At 51.8% G+C, this 21,524-nt stretch overlaps 1 protein-coding gene across 6 annotated transcripts in view; it reads left to right on the forward strand.

The window, feature by feature from the left end:
• The window catches only part of RPS6KA2 (ribosomal protein S6 kinase A2), a 346,717-nt gene that overhangs the window by 289,384 nt on the left and 35,809 nt on the right, over positions 1-21,524 (forward strand). For all 6 annotated transcript variants that reach the window (XM_032407492.1, XM_032407494.1, XM_032407495.1 and 3 more), the window contains 3 exons: positions 5,075-5,145; positions 8,537-8,625; positions 19,906-19,970. In XM_032407492.1, the coding sequence (XP_032263383.1) occupies positions 5,075-5,145; positions 8,537-8,625; positions 19,906-19,970 (225 nt within the window). The remainder of the gene's footprint in view (positions 1-5,074; positions 5,146-8,536; positions 8,626-19,905; positions 19,971-21,524) is intronic.

A 21,524-nucleotide genomic window follows, 5' to 3' on the forward strand; every position in this document is an offset into this window, starting at 1 on the left:
TCAGCTCCTATGCATCCCCAGCCCAGGTCCCTGCGTCCCCAGCCCAGGTCCTGTGTGTCCCCAGCCCAGCTCCCTGCATCCCCAGCCCAGCTCCCGTGCATCCCAAGCCCAGCTCCGTGTGTCCCAAGCCCAGCTTCTGTGTGTCCAGGCCACCTGCCTTGCCACCACACCACTTGCCTCACTTCCTGGCTGCGGAGGCCCTGGGCCGTGTCTGGAGGTGGGGTTGAGAGGTGTCTCCTGGGGAACCTTAGCTTGGCTCAGTCTTGTGTCTTCTTTGCACTTTGACAAGTTGCTGTTATGAGTCTGTCATCTTATGTTGTGAATTCCCCCCTCGGAGTGTCTCCCCAGCACGGGGCATTTCCTCAGCACCCCCATGACCTTCTGCGTGGACTCCCATCACAGACAGCAGCGGCCATGCTCAGTGAGCTCTGTGCCCCGTGGGGGTGACACAGCTGTGGGCTCCCCAGCCTAACCTCCACCTGGGGTCCCCTGCCCTTCCTTGTCCCGAAGCTATAGGAATGCTCTGGAGTTTGGGGCATATCATAGAGGTTGGTTCTTGGCTTCTCTGAAGGAGACCTGGTTCCAGCTACTGTCTGGCATCGTTGACACACCAGGGACTGTGGGTACTGGGCATTGCTTTGAACTGGTGGCATCATTTCAGTCGAAAGGACCCCGCGTTCAGTGTCTCACAGCAGCTGGCTCTAGCACGGCTGTTTTACTCAGCGGCAGGAAGCGGAGGGCCTGTCAACGACGGCAGAGTACGTCTCGTGGCTCTGAGTTTGAGAGGCACCTGCGCATTTCATCTGAACCAAAAATCCACGTTACGTGGGAAAGATATCGTTCTTTCTGGTTACAGAAGTGGAAATAAGGCTCTTCGGTGATTGGTTTAAGATCACATCATTGTTCTAAAGCCACATTCTCATTTCGTCCTGCCCACCAAACCCTTTGGCCCCAAGTGGCAACCAGCTTGCAGCCAGATGTCAGGATCCCTGCGTTCAGCACTTCCTTGAGCAACACCAGGAATGACTTCCAAATTGCCATTTGCAATAGAAGGATGGATCTGGTGTGGCATTTAGTGTCGTGTCTGAGCTCGGCTTCGGGAAGAGGTCAGTTGAGAGCATGTTGTGTTTACAAGGTGCCCTGCACTGGCTTTGTTGAAGAGGGGGCAGAGCCATGGAGGGAGGGCTCGAGGAACGGTCTGCACCCTGGAGGGGCTTGCTGCCCATCCCTTGCGTTTCTCCACTGAGGAACTACACCTGTGTCCTCTCATGGTCCCCAAGTGCCCTCCAGAGAGCCCGTATGAAGACACCTACATTCATGGTGGAGATCCTTGTCCTTGAACAGAATCGAATGTCTGAAGTTAGGTACTTGTAACTGGAAAAGAACGTAAGCCGTAGTGATGGTGTCCGTTGCAATGGTAGGTCCCTAACATCTCCACACTCGTCTGGAACTCAGTCTTCAGGAGGAGTTGGGGTTGTGTTTTGTGGGTGCTTTAGAAACATCTCCTGAATGCCAGGTCACCTGTGAGACCACCTGAGATTCTTCTCCCATTCTTTGCCAGCACTAAACGTGTGTGGATGTTCACACGCAAGTATCTGTGTAAATTGTTTGTACACTGATGCACACATATCGCTGGCGCCGCCCCTGGGAAAGGACACAAGGACCCGAGGCTTCCTCCTGAGGCTGCTGAGAGGAGCAGATCAGCATCGACCTTCGAGTGCTCAGAGCAGGGCTGGTGCACAGTGAGGTGGGGACTCGTCTGTGCCCCAAGCACCCTGACACCTGTGCACAAACATAAATACACCTGGTGAGCAAAATCCAGCCCTGCGCACCCGGCCCCGGGGACTGCTGCCATCTCAAACGGTCCATTTCGTTGTAGGATTTGTGCTTGTCTGTTTTCAGATTAAGATGTAACTTGCTCTTGAGTTCTTCTGTAAGAATGTTGATCGACCGAATGAACTTGAATTGTAGGCTCCCTGCTATGAAGTGTCCCCCTTACAGAGAAGCTTCTCCTTCCGCTGCTCGCAGCACCGCTGGGCCTCCTCCTGTGTCATTGCCCCGGGGCTGGCCACTCGCTTCAGGCTCGTTGCATGTCCCTTTAGACAGGGCTTTCAACTGTTGAGGTTTGGGGCTGGACAGCTCTTTGGGTGGAGGCTGTCCTATGCACTGTAGGATGGGAAGTGGCGTCCCTCCCTCTACTCAGTAAACGTCACTGGCACCAACCCCACCAACCTCTCCAGTCCTGACCATCAGAACTGTCCCCAGACACATCAGAATATGTATCTTTCTGGAAATTTCATAAGCACTCACAGTGAACTATACCCGAGTCTCTTCGGGTTCCCTCTGCACATTTCCACGCCGACCTTGGAGCTCCCTTGTGAATGCATCCCTTGGGGTACCCCCAGCACTTGTGCTGGACCATGAGACCCCACGGCAAACCATGGTTTGTATTAGTTTGCCCTGGAAACCTTGGCCAGTCTCAGTCTTGTTCAACACCAGACCGAAACTCCTACTATATGTAATGTCCCAGGAAAGCTCATCAGAAATGCCCTGATTTAATGAGATACTTAAATACTGAGAAATTTCTTGATGAGAACAGTAATACCGAAATGACCTCCTTTGTCCCCGTGTGATAGAAAGGGAACCCTTAAAGGGGCTGGAAGTGAAGCCAAAGCAGAGAGACATGTGTGGGTTGAGAAAATACATAGCTTCGCCATCATCACCACCACCATCATCATCTTCATTCACTGAACACCCACGTACGCCACTGTGTTGGGTGTTCCTAAACGGTTCAGGATTTCCCACTGTGTTGCATGGGGAAGAACAATGTAGGAGGAAGACGAGCAGGCTGGAGGGAGAGAAACACAAAGAATGTGGCTCCTGGGAGTCATAGGCAAAGCTAAGAAGTAATCACTAGGCAGATGTGTGCAAGTTGCTGGTTGATTCATAATAGATACTTACATGATGCACAGACCTTAGGATGGGCTCCATTTTTGTACCAATGACTAATAGTTTTCTGGTTTCACGTGGCCTAAAAGGCGTTTCCTTGAAATTGAATTTCATTCATAGTAGACTCAAGAAAGAAAGGAGGGAGGGGAAAAAAGATAGAACCAAAATAGGAAGAGCATTTTCTTTGCTAATATGATTCTATTTTAAGACCTATTTCAACTTCCAAGATCAACTTATAAACTTTCCTCCTATTTTATCAGATGGACAGCTCATCTGCCAGAGCATTCTACCTTTCAATTTAGTTGTCTGTCCACTTTCAGATTCTCTCGGGGACTCTCTTACTCCCAGTGTTTATGACTTACATCTTGACTGGTCGCCTGCGGTCTGTTCTGTGCGCCCGCACCAGACGCGTGAGCACGGGACAGACGGCAGGTGGTGGTTAGTATGGTAGAGCAGCCTTCAAGCATCACAACAGGCAGGAATTTTTAAATTTCTTTTAAAATTTTACTTTCAGAAAGCAAACCAAGAGTATTAATAAAGGCTTAACTACATTCATTTCATTAAGTTTGTAATTTCGTTCCTGGTAGCACACCATCAGGATAACTCCAAATCTTAGGGAAGCTTTTATGTACATTTCAGTATTACTTATAATAGCAGGAAATTGGAAATGCTCTAAGTGTCCAACAACAAATAAACATATTTTGGCATATCCACATATAAAGTGATATTAGGAAGATTTTATAATCAGCATGGAAGTTTTTATCTTATTCTGTGAAAGGTGAATATATAAAACCATGTTTTAAAAAAAAAAACAGCTTCAAGAAAGTACTAGAAGGAAATAACAAACATTAATTCCATCTTTCTTTGAATAATGGGGTTATGGGTGATTGTTTTGGTCTTCCTACTTTGATGTATTTCCCAGGATTTTCATAATGCAGAGGAAAAATACTATAGGATAAATTTTAAAGGGACAGAGACACGCCATCAAAATCAAAACTAAGGCAAATTTAATAAGATCATACAAAGTCCTGCACTGAGGCTGTTTTCTTATACAGTAGACCTTTGAACAACATGGGGATGAGGGGCGCTGACCCGAAGGTCGTCGAAAATCCACATGTAACTTTTGACTCCCCTCAGAATTAACTGGTAATAGCCTGGTGTTGACCAGAAGCCTTACGATAACATAAACAGTGTATTAATCCGCATTTTGTACATTATATGTACCACATACCGTATTCTTACAATAAAGTAAGCTTGAGAAAAGAAAGGGTTATTAAGAAAATCGTAAGAGAAAATACATTTACAGTATAGGACCGTATGTATCGGGAGAAGACCCATATATGTGGTGGGTACCTCACGCCCGTGCTGTTCACCCCTGTGTCATTCAAGGCTCAACAGTAATTTGAAATCACACGAAGACACGGCCCGGGACGGATGCTGAGGCCCGTTTCAGTTAGATTCAGTGTCCTGTGTTCAAGGACAGGCTGCTGCCCTAGTTGCTTTCTTCCAAACGGGTCGGTGTGCACGTTGTGGTGGGGATGCCGTGCGATTGCAGACCTGCCTCCTGAGCCCGCGTCGTCAGGGCTTTTGTGTGAGAGAGAAATCCTTGCTCGGGGAAGGCTGACCCTCAATCCTGTCTTTATCACAGAGCCCATCCTGGCAAAGGTCCGCTTACTATTTTTGGTGTGTGGCAGCCTGTATTGGAGGCATTATTGGTGCCATTGTGTTTTCACCAGATGTTACGGATGGACTGAAGTCATTCTGCCCTGGTCCCCTCCACAGCACCCACCAGAGAAGGACGGGTCCTCAACCAACCCCATAGAAGCTGTGTAGTCCGACCACCATCCCTTCACGTCCCCCTTCGCGTCTCCACCACACTCAGCCCCTCTTACCCACTGCAGACTTCCGGTGTTTGTCTCTTGTCTGCCTCCCCACTGAACTGTGAGCTCCATGAGGCCGTTCTGGTCGCTCATGTACACAGCGCATGCTGGCCAGCATCTATGCTTCATGCATCAGGATTTGGAATGGATTAATGAACGTGGTTGCATTTTGCCCATCCAGGCTCTCTGCTATTACATCTGGTCAATCTGAACACTCACTCTCCCTGTTCTGTGTTGCTCTGCAGTTTGAGATGCTCACGGGATCTCTGCCGTTCCAGGGGAAGGACAGGAAGGAGACCATGGCCCTCATCCTCAAGTGAGTATGAAACACTTACCCTTGGGCATCCATCCTGTACTCCTTAGCACCTTCTGATAGCAAGAGCTTCCATCTTGGAAACCCAGATCATTGAGTAGGCATTAGCAATAACCATAAGAAGCATTCTTGGCATTTTAATTACAGTGGGTAGAGTGAATGGATCGCTGAGTGACCCTGATGGAGTCTTCCACCACAGATGACATGGAAAATTGCATATGTTGCCCAATGACAGGGATTTTAGAAATGGTGATTAGTGACCGTCACAAACAAAGTACAGATTCAGAAGGGCAGAAGGATTTAGGGGCTCCAGAGAGAACGCAAGAGGAGGGGTCCCCTTTCTTTCTCTACCTCTTGACCCCATTCGTGCAGGCGCCCAAGCTCTCCTGCCTGACGTTGGCAGGAATCATGTTACCCATGAGATTGAATACAAACAAATTTTCTGTTCAATTCTCAGGAAGAATCATTTACCATGCAAATGGATTTTGCTCTTAAGATCCTAGAAAGAAGTCTAAACCCAGTGCTGGTCTTGCTATAACACCTTACATGTGAGCAGGCTCCATCTAAGCATGATGTCAGAAGGGAGAGATCTGGGAGGAATGTGGATGGGAGTAGGGCAGCGGCTGGGGAACAGGTAGACCCCAACTCCAAATCGAGGTCCCCCTACTGTGCGAGGACATGGACTCCTGCCCCTGAAGGACAAGCCATAAAGCTGCTGGTGCTCATGACCAGCTCTCTCAACACTGCAGATGGACTTTTATAAAAGCGAGAGGAACCTAAAAAGCTTAAGTTTTTGTAGGTTACCCCATTGTATAAATGGAAGGATAGAAATTAGTGGAGGAAACCCATAGAGAGGATTTGAGCAATGTCTTCCGGCATCAGGTGACCTTCATTGTGGCTGACATATGTGGCTGCAGTCTGTTATTTTGTGTTGGTTATCTCTGTTTCTCTTAATTTTAAGGGGGAACAAGATCTTTACTTTTTCTAAAACTAGAATAATTCCCTCCAGCTAATCCTAGGTGTGGACTTCTGAATGGGCAGCACCAAACTGTGGTCCGATGGATCCTAAAGCATGATCTGAGGACCCCTGGCGGTCTGAGACCCTCCTGGGGCCTTGCAAGCTCCTCCTTTCCCTGATTTTTTTTTTTTTTTTTTGCAGTTATTTGGATAAGTTAGATTACTGGATTTTATTTTATTTATTTTTCATCCTGATAAGTACCCTCTTTAATCCCCTTCACCTATTTCCCCCATCCCCCCACCCACCTCCCCTCTGGTAACCATCAGTTTTTCCTCTATAGTTAAGAGTCTGTTTCTTGGTTTGTCTCTCTCTCTCTCTTTTTCTTTGCTCATTTGTTTCATTTCTTAAATTCCACGTACAAGTGAAATCGTATAGTGTTTATCTTTCTCTGACTGACTTATCTCACTCAGCATAATACTCTCTAGCACCATCCAAGTCTTTGCAAATGGCAAGATTTCATTCTTTTTTATGGCTAAGTAATATTCCGTTGTATATATAGATCACATCTTCTACATCCATTCATCAGTCAATGGACACTTGGGCTGCTTCCATGGTTTGGCTACTATAGATAATGCCACTATAAACATAGGGGTACATACATCCCTTTGAATTAGTGTTTTTGTATTCTTTGGGTAAATACCTAGTAGTGTCATTGTTGGATCATAGGGCAGTTCTATTTTTAACTTTCTGAGGAACATCCATACTGTTTTCTAAAGTGGCTGGACCAGTTTGCATTCCCACCAACAGTGTAAGAGGGTTCCCCTTTCTCCACATCCTCCACATCCTTGCCAACACTTGTTGTTTCTTATGTTTTGGGTTTTAGTCTTTCTGACAGGTGTGAGGTGACATCTCATTGTAGTTTTGATTTCATTTCCCTGATGATGAGTGATGTTGAGCATCTTTTCATGTGTCTGTCCACCATCTGGGTTTCTTCTTTGGAGAAATGTCTGTTCATATCTTCTGCCCATTTTTTAAATTAGATTATTTGTTTAGAGGGATGTTGAGTTGTATCCGTTCTTTATATATTTTGGATACTAACCCTTTATCAGCTATGTCAGTTAAAGATGTCTTCTCCCATTCAGTAGTTTGCCTTTTAGCTTTGTTGATTCTTTCCTTCACTGTGCAGAAGATTTTTATTTTGAGGTAGTCCCAATAGTTTATTTTTGCCTTTATTTCCCTTGCCCTGGGAGACACATCTAGAAAAACGTTGCTAGGGCCGATGTCAGACCTTACTGCCTGTGTTCTCTTCAAGGATTTTTATGGTTTCAGGTCTTACATTTAGGTCTTTCATCCATTTTGAGTCTATTTTTGTGTATGGTATAAGAAAATGGTCAAGTTTCATTCTTCTGCATGGTGCTGTCCAGTTTTCCCAACACCATTTGTTGAAGACACTGTCTTTTTCCCATTGGATATTCTTTCCTGCTTTGTCGAAGATTAATTGACCATGTAATTGGGGGTTTACTTCTGGGTTTTCTGTTCCATTGATCTATGAGTCTATTTTTGTGCCAGTGCCATCCTGTCTTGATCACTACTGCTTTGTAATATAACTTGAAATCTGGAACTGTGATGTCTCCAGCTTTGTTCTTCTTTTAAAAGATTGTTTTGGCAATGTGAGGTCTTTTGTGGTTCCACACAAATTTTAGGATTATTTGTTCTATTCTGTGAAGTCCCAGATTTTCTTCATAGTATGGCAACATATTGAACATAGAGGCAAGATAAGAGGATCTGGCTGTCGGGGCATCTGGGTGGCTCAGTTGGTTGAATGGTGGACTCTGGTTTTGGCTCAGGTCATGATCTCAGGGTCCTGGGCTTAAGTCCTGCACCGGGCTCTGCACTCAGTGCTGAATCTGCTAAAGTTTCTCTCTCCCTCTCCCTCTGCCCCTCTCTGTCCCCCATGCACATGCATGCTCCCTCTCTTCTCTCACTCAAATAAATAAATCAATCTTAAAAAAAAAAAAAAAAGGTATCTGGCTGTCTCTCATCTAACCCAGAAGAGACTCCCAAAATGTAAACAATAGCACTCTTCTAGCCAAAGCCTTTGTTGTTATTTTGGAAAACATAATTCAGTTCCATTAAAAATGTTACTTCTCTTCATGGGACTTTTATTGTTTATTTTTAATGTTTGTATTATTTGTAAGTGAATTATTAAATAGCTGTTATAAAAATTTCTCCCGTAGAACCCATATAAACAATGTAGGTTGCTGCCCTCAATGACTTCTAAAGTGCCAAAGAGCCCTAAGACCAAACAGTTTGGGCACTGCTGCTCTGGGTCATGTTGATTTGGTCTGTCTGTTCATGCTGACCGAGCAGGGTCCCAAAGTGCTGGAGAAAACTCTGGTCATCCTTCTCGTCCCCAACTACAATGCTGTTTTGCAGAGCCAAGCTGGGCATGCCACAGTTCCTCAGCATGGAAGCCCAGAGTCTGCTGAGAGCCCTCTTCAAACGGAACCCGTGCAACCGACTAGGTAAGAGCCCCACGCACCCCGCAGACCGCAGGGGCTGCCTGCGCACCCCGCTCCACTCTTGTCTGGCTACACGTTTGTCCAAGTTCACTGAAAGCGAAGGTCCTGAAACGGGTGCAAATATTCTCCCGTGTCCCTGCGATAAGGTTCTCCAGAACACAGCCGCTGGCCAAGTCTTGTAAGCTGTTTTCTGAAAGTCAGTGTTTACACACAAAATGGTAACACTTTTTCCTACTCATTTCACTTCCCTTTTAGAACCCCATAAACTAAGGACAGAAGAGCTGAAAGCTGCTTCTTATTTAATCCCTCTTAAATTAATAAATCTCAACATATATTAATATCAAGATTTACATGAATGTTAACTAAGTACTAATCCATTTTCAGAATAATTCTTTACAAAGGGTTTCCCCTAGTTGCTTTTCAGTGGTGCTTCTACAAATGAGTTGTCGTGTAGACCTCCCACAGGTCACACAGCCGCTGAATCGTCCTTGTCCACTCGCGGGTTTTCATCCCTCATTGTCACGGGCGCGCATGCCCAGCGTAGGGACGCGAGGTCGGTGACAAGGTGTCTCCACCATGGCGCAGGTGACGTCTCGGCTGGGTAGTTCTTTCTTGTGCAGGACCGTCTTGCACTGTAGGAGGTCTAGCAGCATCCCTGCTCTCTCCCTAGATGCCTCCCTCCCCCTGCCGTAGCAAACCGAACTGTGACTAGACTTGCCCCGGGGACGACCCCCCACCCACCCCCATGAGACCCGCTGCTCTGTAAACCCTGGCTGGAGAGACGCCCAGGATCTGTCTAGTCGCACAGATGAGTTGCTACAGAGTCTGGAAAACGCATCCCGTGGTGGAACCTGTACCCATTTTATACCAGAGCAGGTGTCTGCAAGGGGGTGTGGGGAGAGCCCCATGGGTCCAGCTCCTGACACCCCCCTCACATAGGCCCCTGGATGGTATCTGTTAAAATGACTGTTGTCAGATGACACTGATTAAAACCAGTCAGTGTGATAACTGCCCCAAACAGAGCCCCAGAGGCCGGGCCCTAAAGGCAGGGACTGCTCACTCTAGCTAGAGGCCTCCCCGGATGGCAGCTCTGGTCACTGGGCTGCCAAGCCACCAGGGGCCAGTGGGGACGGCAGGGAGCCTTGGGGTCCAGGATGGGGTGCACAGCGGTCTCCACAGTGGGTTTTGCACCATGCTGACATGCAGGGGCTGATGTGGCATATGTGGGTTTGGTTCGAGATCTGGAGGAACGTCGAGAGCTAAACAGAAGTTCCTCCACCTTGTTGTTACTGGGCACCTCAGCAAAGTCCCAGATGGGACCTAAAGACACCAGCCAAGAGTCGTCATGGGCCCTCCTCGTCCTGGCTCTGACCGAGGCAAGGCCAGGGCCCCGATTCTGAGAGACACGGCTCCTGCAGGTGCCCGCACCCCGCCCTTTCCTTGGGGGCTCCCCTGCAGGGTCCCCGGCCGCATGTGCCTCCACAAACAGCAGCTCAGGAGAGCCAGAGAAGCCCGTCCTCTCTCCACGTTGACGGTCTCCCTGTATCCGCCCCAGGGCCGCCACCTGCAAGGCCCTCCTCTCAGCATGGAGCCACCCTGTCCTGTGGGTGGGGATCACGCGGACAGCGGGAGAACTGGGCCCCAGGAACACAGACGGGGAATAAAGGGCCTGCGTCTGCCCCTCCCTCCTGGAATTGCTGTGTTGTTGCACTTTTATCAGATCCCGTGTAGCCTGGCCTGGGGGCCTCCCCGAGAGAGCAGACCCTCCCCTTCATCGCTGTGCTTTCTGGGGAGGAGGTGGGCAGCACTTCTTAATGAGAGCGCATTTTAAGGTACAGAACCAAACAGTAAATGTGTCCCTCAGTTCAGTTCTAAAAGCCACACAAAGATCATAATTGTTTGCCTATTTCTGATCTGACTCTCCTCATCATAAATTAATTATCTATCATTAATGTCTCCGTCCGTGTGGGACTAACACCAAAATAATGCCTCCCTGTCCAGGGCCAACCTGCGGTGCAGCTTGGCCGGTCTTAACCCACAGAGATTTGCTCGTGAGAGAGGTATATCCCAAAGAATTACTTTTAGTTGCAAAGTACAGAACACTTAAGTAACTTAAAATTATTTAACACAATTTAATTTTTCAAACTGCAGTTTATTTTTCTTGCAGTAACAAGTCACATGGCAGTAGAGGGTTGTAAGCATTGACTCAGCAGCCGAACCATAGTTATCAAAAGCCCAGATCTGCTTATCTTTTTAGTTTACCATCCTTAGTTCATTGCCTTTTCATCCTCATGAGTGGGGCCTTGTGATCACAAAGTGGCTGCCACAGCTCCAGGCATCACATTCAGTTGAAAGGAGGAAATGGATGAGGGAAGCTGCATCTGTCTCTCTTATCAAGAAGGCAAAGCTTTCCCAAAACCCTGGGACTTCCCTGTACTTCTTGCTGACTAGAAACTGTCGCATGGCACTTCTAACTAAAAGGAAGGTGGGACAACAAGGATTGGGATACAAGGAATAGGAGATTGGGAATGGTTGTCTTATTAGCCAGCCTCCAGGGTCGGCTGCAGAGGTCTTCAATAAAGGATGAGCCGACTTGAGGGAGGTTTGGTGCCTGCCTGCCCTCCTCCAGTGCCTCCAACCCTATTTCTCACCCCTCTCGGCAGATCTTAGGGACCCGTTAGTTAGGAAGGAGAGGGACTGTATAGTATGTAATCTAGAAATAATACACACCCACATGGGGTTCCCCGGTGCTTTCTAGGCTCTGGCTCTGGCGACAGAGTGGAGCAGAACCATGGTCCTCGCTCTCACGGGGTCTTCGGGGCCGCCGGAGAGATTAGTGTTAGCCAAGGAAGCGGCAAACCGAGAAAGAGAGAGGTACATGGCAGAGCTCATCGGAAGGGAGAGAGGTTTGCTGGAACGTGGACAATGGCAAGTGTGAGCCAGGAGAGGGGGAGCTCGTGAAGAGCACCAGGTGGAGGAGCACTGGGCAGAGGGGTGGAGGGCGGCGATGCCAGGCCGCATTCCGTCCAGCACTTACTTGCTGAGTGACCTCGAGCAGATGTATGCACCTCTCTGAGCCGGTTTCCCTGTCTGTGAACTGAGGGTGATGGCCGTGCCTACTTCATAGTGTGGTTAGAAAGACGTAAAGAGCTAGAACCGTGTCTGACACACAGGACACAAGTTCATAAGAAGGCAGAGATAATTGGTGCACGCAGATCCGTGGTGGGGGATCGCGTCTAGACCTCTTGGTCACACTGCTTCCTACTAATCGGAATGTTTTCGTTCTCTGCCACGTGGTTGTGGGACGGAGTGGATAAAAGTCATCTGATGCACAAGTACTGGGAAACTGCAACTCCGGTAAAAACAAAACAAACTATGGTTTTATGGGATGCATTTTAGTTGATGTTGTTAAACCTTGTCCTGAGATCATTGTAAAAAAGAAAGAGTGTGACCTGTTTCTGGAGAGCCCGGCATTCCTTGGCAGGAAAGCATTCAGGTGACCTGCCGGGTCCCGAATTCAACCGGAAGGAGGGCAGGGCCTCTCCAACCATGGAGAAGAGGAACTCCAGCCCTGTCGCCCTCAAAGGGCTCCTTCCACCGTGTTTCCCCAGTAACCTTGCCCACGGCTGAAACTTTTCTTTCAATGCCGAGTTTGTGCTGTGAAGATCTGTCTAGTCTCTGCCTTGTCATTCTTGGGTGCCAGCAGAAAATCTGGGCACGTTGTGAACTGTGCATGCGTGAGCACGCGTGAGGCGTGGCGCCTCCTCTCCCGGGACGCTTCCCTCTAGGACGAGCCCCGTCGGCCACCTGTCCACGCCCGTGGGAGCCTGGCTGTGAGTCTGACCTCCCCGCAGGGAACCAGACTCAGAACAGAGAAATGAAGACATTGGGCACATCCATTCACTGAAACACACACCAGAGAAGAAGCAATTCCGACTCGTCTCCTGCAGGAGCTGAGGAAGTCACTCTCCTTTCAAATATCCTTGCATTTGCTGGAGAGGATTTGTCACCGTGCACCAGATGAATATGACCAGGGGAGGGGCCGTGTTTGTTCTTCCTCTGTTCTGGAAAAAGGAAATAATTTCCTATATAACCTATTCCTTTGTCTTCGAATTTAATGTCACAAAAATCATAGTTCTCGAACCCAAAATATCATTTTCTTATTTAGTTTAAATCATTGATGAGCGAGAAAGATGGGCTTATCTCATTAAGTGTATAGATGATCATCTTGGGAGAGACTGGCCCAGTGGAGCCCACAGCAGGCATGGACGTCGGCCCCTCTGTGGCTGAAGACTGCCCTTCAGCTAATCTCTAAAGGGAATCATCATGCACCTCTCCAGGAGCTACTGGCCATCCCTTGGGAGTCCTCACGACAGAAGACGTCCAGGCTCAGCCTAAGGAAGAAACTATATTTGGGAATATTAGTGACACGACTTTCCCCAGGGAGGCAACTGCATCTACTTGCCCAAAAATCTTTTGCCATAAGGAGGAAGATCACGTTGAGTAGATGAATCTTGATCTGCACAGGCAGCTGGATTGGAAGGCTGGGTCCTCCCCTCCGTTCTGTTTGCTGTGAGCCTTAGCCCTAAAATAGCCCCTGGGCCATTCAGGGGGCTCAGAAGGCCTCGCCCCAATGCCTATCGTCACACGGATTTGTATCATGACCAGGTCACCTTCAAATCAGCCAGAACCTCTGTCTCTGGAGTCCTGCCCTCTTGAAGAGCCCCCAGCCCTCCAGCTGACCCCAGGCACCCAACCCCTGAAGGCCGGGCCGACGTTGGTGCTGGGAAACAGCAAGCCACTTCCACATCCCCCTGCTCCCCTCCCGGCACCTCCCCTCCCACCGAGTCCCCTCGGAGGCCAAGGCCCAGCACCAGCCCTGCAGCCCCGCTGCCCAGCTGCCTCTTTCCCTCCCACGGAAGGACATCAACGCAAGAATTTCGGAGGGACACGGTTCAATCCATGGCACCCTCCCAGGGTGTGTGCACAGAAGCGGACAGCTGGAAGGAAGAGCAGAGATGCCTTTGGTTGACCTCTTACCCTTTGCAGATGAAGAAGCCGAGGCCCCTCCCCCACACGACTTGCACAGGCCCCCGGCCTCCAGGTCTAAAGCTGGCCCTTCCGCCTTAGCGTCCCCCGAATGTCCTCACCCCAGAGTCTCAATCTCACCCAGCCACTGACTAGAGGTGCTCGCTGCTTGGTAAACGTGCTGTGAACACCTGAGCAGGTGCCAGTGAGACGCGGGTGCATGGTGAGGAGGCCTCCAAGTGGGCGTCCCGTCCACGGCTTCTGCCCTGCGGCCTCCGGGCTAACAGGCAGAAGGCTGCAGGGGCGGGGCGAGCAGAGCTGGTAGTCCTGGAGGGAGGGGTGGAGAGGGAGGAGGGTGGAAGCTGGGGGTGTGGGGGCAGCTAGGTAGACCGGATGGGAGGGGAGGAAGAGGGAGGAGCAGGTTGTTTTCTGCGAGGGGAGCAGTGAGCTCGAGAGTCTTGGAGTGAAATTTGTGTCCATTTCGACTGTGACAGCGTGCGGATGCACGGCAGCTGAGGACTCTGACCTGAATGAGGGGTCACACACGTATTTATTGTGCGATGGGATATGCGCAGTGATAGAGCCCCGGGCAAAATGCATCGGTGGCCCCCAAACAGCTGCTGTCGTCAGGAGGGGGCCAAGGCCAAAGTCGCAGGAGCCCTGCCCGTGGGGGGGGGGGGGGGGGCGGCCCCGGGGGGGGGGGGGGGGGGGGGGGTGCCCCCGGGGGGGGGGGGGGGGGGGGGGGGGGGCGCTGGAGGAGGCAGCGCAGGCCGCGCCGGGACTGCCAGGGCATGCCGCGCGGGCTCCCTCTGAAGGGTGCAGCTGACCAGGGACGGTCTCACTGTGAACTAGAGAAGCCCCTCGGGGCTGGTGTCGCTGGTGAGTTGGTCCACAGAGGCCTCTGGGATGGAGGTGGGGGTCGGGCATGTTCCAGGAGGGAGGCCTTGGGAGACGGGTCCCTGCGCTGGGCCTCCATGTCCTCATCTCTGCCCCAGAGGTGCCCTCCAGGTGGGACACTTGTCATTCTGAACGATTCGCAAGTCCAGGAAGTCAAGGACAAGAGCAAAAGGCAGGGGCTCCGTTCCAGCCCACACGCTGCAGCCTGGCGCTGGGGCCAAGGTGGCGCCCCCTCCCCGCCCACGCCCCCAGCCCCCAGGGAGGTCGGGGCCGAGCAGTGCAGAACCTCGGGTGCGCGTCCGGGCTCAGGGAGGTCACCAGACGGTGGTGGCCGTTCTTGTGAATGGGTGTGTCGGGCAGGGCCCTACAAGGGCGCTGTTTTGAGTAAACCCCTCTCCAGACAGAAGTCTGGCTTCCTTTCCAGACGTTGCCTCAGAATGGAAGACGAGGATGGGTACTGGAAGTACGAAACCCACTCTCTGGGCTGTTTTCAACGCTGACGGCTCTCTAGCTCGTCCCTCGGGAGCATCTGTGTCTTCCTATAGGAACTTCCAGGAGATCCTCGGACTCCTAGGGGCCATGTGGCGGAGTTGAGAGAGGAATGAGCTGTGCTGATCCGTGTGAAACAGCACAGCAGTGTAGACCGCGTCAGATCCAGTCCCCGAGCACAGCTGTTGGCTACAGCCCAGCCCACTCGCAGAGGGTTTCTGTGTTTCCTGTTTCTGTTCTACTCTCCGACGCTGGTCTCCACGACATGCTTCACCGGCTCGGTCTCCGATGGCCCATCCCGGGTCCCGTCAGCAGCAGGCCAGCTTGGACGGCGTGGTCAAGACCAAGCCCGCTGCTCTGCTCAAACCAGTGTCCTCTGAGCCACAGCCCAGCTTTAAACACTGAGCGAATGAAATTTCAAAGGGACAGCAAATACTTCAAAACTATGAAAAAACAACATGTAGATAATGTGTAAGTGATGAAGAGGTAAGAAGCAGACCTCGTGTTCACATCCCCAACAGGATGGCCCGGAAATTACAAGTGTACCAGTCGGGCGGAGCTCGAGGATGCAAGGACAGTAACCGAAAGTGAGCTTGTTCTGAACGTGCACCAAGAATTTGCCGGGAGGGGCGCCTGGCCGGCTCAGTTGGGGGAGAGTGCGACTCTCGATCTCAGGACTATGAGTTCAAGCCCCACATTGGGGGGTAGAGGTTATTTAAAAAAAATAAAATTTAAAATTAAAAAAAAAAGAATTTGAGGTGGACACTGTGTGGCTCAAAAACAAAGAGTAAATACTTCAGAGGCATCTCAGAAGGCCCAGGGATTAAACATTCCCAACGCTACCTGTGGAAATGAAGAAACAATAAAATATTTGGGGCAGATACCAAAACCTTTTGAGAGTAATCTACTGAGAATGTAGAAGCCCAGTGACGATTGGCCCCACAGTGAAGGAGGTCGCCTTGTTAAGCCTGTGGAGCAGGGGGCTGAATGTCATCCGTGCCGTGGAGCAAATCCCCCGTGCAGGCGGGGGGCGCGCTCACAATGGTGCGTGGACATAAGCAGGTCCGCCTGGATGCGAGATGACACCCTCAACCAACGTGCAGAAGTCTGACACGCGGGTCCCCACGAACACGCTCAGTGATATTCCCATCTGCAGATGGACAGGTGACAACATGTTCACACCACAGGAAGTATGAGCTCTTGAATCTACCGCTCCGTTGAGCTTTTTAACTCATCTTTACCTGGTGTTGGAGGACTTTGTGAAAACTCACCAAGCCTGATAAGAGACAAGTATCATTCTTCTGTTCCAGACCTTTCTGTCTGTAAACACTGGCCTTTGTCCACTCTGTGTGATCCGGATGAATCACAGCCCTGCGCTTGGCACAGAAGGGGAGGCTTCCACGGCATCGGGTCAGACCCGACAGCAGCGAGCTGTGATTCAGGATCTGCACAAGCACTCCCTCACCCTCCTAGCCTAGCGCTCTGCCCAACTGGCACTGTGTTCAATTGACATACAAAGGGGTCATCAATACAAAACAACCGCTTGCCTCGTTTCAGGAGAGGATAAGACTATAGAATCCAAAACAATGACCTTGTGTGCCCTAGGAAGGAGGACGTAGGCCTTAAAGAACTGTGTGCAGAAATTTGCCTCCTGTTTCATGTTTTTCTCCTTTTGGAACACCTATAATTTTTGAGCAATAACTGAAGTGTTAATTCACTGTCGACTGTTTGCTGAGGCCTCAAAGCACAGACATGGTACAAAATCTCACTGCGGCGGAAGAAAGAAAGTGCAGACAAGAATGTGCTGATTAAGTCCAAGAAGACCCAGCAGGTACCAGCACAGAATTTGGAGTCACACCAAAACCTGTATTTCTTTGCGTCTCACTTGGTTTGAATTGCTGCAGACCATGTATTTGCAAATGACGAATGAGGATGAAATGGAATGGGCACAAAATGCAGTGTAGATTCTTCAAGGAGATTTAGCCGATGAGTCACTCAGCAGGTGCAGGCTACCTCGGGCTCTGACGTGTGTGCTGACGCTCCCACCCCGGACCGACCCACAGTGCTTCTGGAAGCACGGCAGCCCTCACCAAAGAAGAGCCGGGAAGCAGTACAGATGGGGGGGTTTTAATCCTCAGAACCAGGAGGATTTTCCATCCAGAGCTCCGGTCTTCACGAGGCCGGCACACGGGTGGGTTGAAGGGAGGTCAGTGCTGGGAGTCAGACCGCTGATTTGTTCCCCACGGTTTTTGACAGCAGCAGTTTGGGGGCCTGTCACGGGCTGCAGGCTGCTGGGATCAGATCTCGGAACGGGGGCCAGACTCGGAACTCCAGAGAGGTCCTCAGCCGGAGGTCCTTGAAGGACAGAACCCGTTTCTCTCTACTCAGGCCAACACTTCTGACACCAGATGCGTGCGTTTTCCACACCAACAAATTCGTCACTTCCCAGGAGACACCAGCTTGGTGTCCTACAATTCACCTTAGTTCTGGCACTAACCACCTAGCATTGGCCCAGACCCAGGCTCAGTCCCACTGCCCAAGGTATCACCTGTGATTCCGACCAACCAGCTGTAAATCCGGAGTTTCCAAGACCCCTTCTTTGGGTCTGATAATATGCTAAAACAGCTCACAGAACTCAGGAAACCATTTTACTTACTATTGCCAGTTTATTACAAAGGATATTTTAAAGGATACTGATGAAGAGGTGCATAGGGTGAGGTCTGAAGGGGTCCCCTTGGAATTTGGGAGACACCACCCTCCCGGCACATGGATGCATTTTTGTTCATCAGCCCGGAAACTCTCCAAACCCTGCTGTACAGGGCTTTTATGAAGGTCCCACTCCTTAGGCATGCTCCATTAAATCACTCCAGCCCTCTCCCCTCCCTGGAGGTCGGACGTGGGGCTGAACTGTCCCACCCTCTGTCCCGTGGGTGGTTCCCACATCCTTGCAAAGACCAGGAAACGTTGGTGAGGGGATGAGGACGGGAAAGCATCCAGCCACGCCCAGGAGGGCTGCATGTCCTGGAACCCCAGCACCCTATACGGAGGGCGCCACGTGACCTCTCAGGCCCCGACAGTGCGGCTGGGTGGGCGTGCCTCCGTGACCACAGCAGCGGGGGGCGGCTTCCCCGTCCTCCACACCTTCCTGCTCCTGGTCCCTCCCATCGCAGCCGGCAGCCGCCAGCACCCACCTTCCTGGGGTGCAGGCTGGACAGGGAGCAGCAGGAGCTGAACAGGGAGCAGGGCTGGGGCTGTGGAGAACCGAGAAGTCTGTGTCTCACAAGCCACGTGACACGGAACCCCCATCCCCAGACTTGGGACAGGAGCTGGCTGGACACGGCCCAGCCTACATGGCCTGCCTCCCCTTCCCACGTCCCCGTGCCCCCAGCCCCCTCCCTGGCCCACTGAGGCTCCTCTTCCCCCTTCCCATCCTGGAGAAAACCCAGAGCTCTTAGGACCTGGGGGTTTTGGTTCCTCTGAATTAATAGACTTATTTTTAGAGCAGCGTTAAGTTTACAGAAAAGTTGAATGGAAAGTACAGCAAGTTCCCTTGGACTCCCCCGCCCCGTCTCCCCAGACAGTTTCCCCTAACCCCAAACTGATGGCAGTGCCGTGCGTTCGGTGTAACGGATGGCCCAGCGTTGGCAGCGTCCGCAGCAGGCCTCACACGCTGCCTGTGCGCCTCCAGCAGAGGTAGAATGACATCACCTCGGCAGGCAAAACAGTTTCCCTGCCCCGAATCCTCTGTGCTCTGCAGATTCGGCCCTGCCCCGCTCCCCAGGCCTCGGGATTTAATGAAAGCAGCAAAGTAAAGAGAGAGGCCGGGCAGAATGAACAAACCCAGCAGAACTATTTATAAGCAGTCTCCAGGGTCCCCGGCATCCGCAGGTGTGGACGCCAGTCTCTCTCTGGGTCCCGTCCTGCCGGAAGCTACCTCTCCAATATCTGGCTGTCTTCCCCTTCCCTGTGAACCCAGAGCCGCCTAAGAAGGCGCTCTGCACTGCAGCCTGCTCTCCCACTCCTTCCGCACTTTCTCACCCTTCTGGAAGGCCAGCCTGAGCATCAAAAGTGCAGCCAGGGCGGGGCTGGGTGGCTCAGTTGGTAGAGCATGTGACTCTTGATCTTGGGGTTGTGAATTCAAGTCCCATATTGGGCATGGTGCCTACTTAGATAGATAGATGGATAGATGGATGAATAGATGGATGGATGGGTGGATGGATGGATGGATGGATGGATAGATGAATGGAAGGATGGATGGAAGGATGGATGGATGGTTGGATGGATGGATGGATGGATGGATGGATGGATGATGGATGGATGGATGGATAGGTAGGTGGGTGGATGGATGGATGGATGATGGATAGATGGATAGATAGATGGATAGATGGAGGATGGATGGATGGATAGATGGATGGATAGGTGGATGGGTGGGTGGATGGATGGATGGATGATGGATAGATGGATAGATAGATGGATGGATGGAGGATGGATGGAGGATGGATGGATGGATAGGTGGATGGGGGGATGGGTGGGTAGATGGATGGATGGATGGATACATGCACACATGCAGCCAGGCTGTGATGGGCCTCCAGCTTCCCCCTCTAGGTTTCCAGGCACCCCCCCACACCTGCAACAGGAAGCTTCCAGCCTACCCCACCCCTGCCTCTGGCCCTGTCACAGGCCTGCAGGGCTGAATGTGGCTTCTGTGGGCTGTGAGGCAGGTGAGCAGGGGCCCCATCCCGCAGGAAGAAGGCATCGGGAGCCGCTCAGGCATCCCCCAGCCCCTCGCACTCCTATGCCAGAAACTCTCAGAGGTAATGAAACTAGGGGTTTGTCCTGATGCTCGTGTGTGCTTTGCCCCCGGGACAGGTGCTGGCATCGACGGAGTGGAGGAGATCAAGCGGCATCCTTTCTTTGTGACCATAGACTGGAATGTAAGTCGCACAGCACGGGGCCCACCGCACATGGGTGACAGGGAGGTGAGGTGGAGGGCTCACCAGCTTGGTACAGACCAGAGGGGAACGTGGCCCTGTCCCCTGGAGGGGTGCCCTCTCTCAGGAGCCTTCTGGACAGGCTGCCATTTTACAGGCACAGACCAGGGACCACCTTCCTGCAGCACCAGGCCTGAGAGCCCTTTAACACTTGGCCCTTTAGAGGCAGGTTCCGATGACCCTGCAGCCACTCCCACCGCTGAGAACAGAGCAGGGATCTCCTTCTGCTCAGCAAGAGGCTGCAGAAGCCCCTCAGGTCTCCAGGCCGCAGGGTAGCTGGGCCGCTGGGTCTCTGGGTCTCTGGGTCTCTGGGCCCCTGTGGGTCTCCAGGCCGCGGGGTCGCTGGGCCGCTGGGCCACCTGGTCTCTGGGTCTCCAGGCCCCTGAGGGTCCCAGGCTGCCGGGCCAGGCTGTGCAGACCTCTCCTTGTTGAAGGGCTGCGTCTCGTACTCTGTGCTGCTCTCCCAGCCTCTGGTTTCGGGCTCAGGCCCACCCAGCTGCCACTCTCGTAGAGTCGTTAAAGAAAACAAACATCCAGACTGTTAAGAACAGTTATTGGTGACACTCGTTAGCGACGTAAGGAAGACCTCCATGGCGATGAGTTCAGGGACCACGGGGACAGGGTCTGCGGTCAGCGGAGAGATGGGGCTCAACTCTGAGCAGCTGGGGCGGTGGAATTAATAGCGGGGAGGGGGGTTGTGGATGGAAAAACACTGGGAGGAAACACAGGGGTGAGGGGCTCTGGCTGAAGTGACCTCACAGGACTTCTGCTGGACGCAGGCCTGGGGTCCAGACGTCACCTGGTGCGGGGAGGGCCCATCACATGTTAAGCCTCGGGCCCCAGTTCTCCAGGCTGACGCCACGCTGCCGCTTGGAGCTGGACGCTGCTGAGGGGCTCCCAAATCTCATTCGGACCCGCCTCCCGGCCCGTCAGCGTGGGGAGCGGCCGCGGCTGGGCTTCATGTGCCAGGAGGACGTCCCTCCTCCGATGTCAGTGTCTTCCGGTCCTTTCCTGGGGTGCACACAGCAGACACATTTGGGGGCTCCGTTCCCTGAGCTGACAAATTAACCTCGAGAGACTCTAACAGAAGATAGGTATATATTACATTAACGTCCTCTCTAGGACCGAGGCTGTTAGTGGTGTTTGCCTTGCTCCCTGTCTTCGTCCTGTCACCTCCGCGGGTTCCAGCAGCGGGGGCGCCGTGGCAGCCCGCCCCTGGCCCCCAGGGTTATGACCTCTGACAAGGTGCTGACACGAATGCTGGATGGAACCAGCTCTTCCTGGAGCTTCTGACCTTACTCCTCCTCTCTCCTCCTCTTCTGAAAGTCGACCTACTGGGAGAGCACCAGCTTCCTTAAAACCCGCTTCTGTAGTTCTGATTATGCAGCTTTTACGGGGTTAGGATTCTTTTCAACACTGAGACTACAGAGAAGCATGTGACATGCTGGCACACCTGTGACCTCCCCCCAGGTGCCCCTGTGACCTCCCCCCAGGTGC

The sequence above is a fragment of the Phoca vitulina genome, unplaced genomic scaffold (assembly GCF_004348235.1).
Source record: "Phoca vitulina isolate PV1807 unplaced genomic scaffold, GSC_HSeal_1.0 scaffold9, whole genome shotgun sequence".
NCBI classification, from domain to species: Eukaryota; Metazoa; Chordata; class Mammalia; order Carnivora; family Phocidae; genus Phoca; species Phoca vitulina.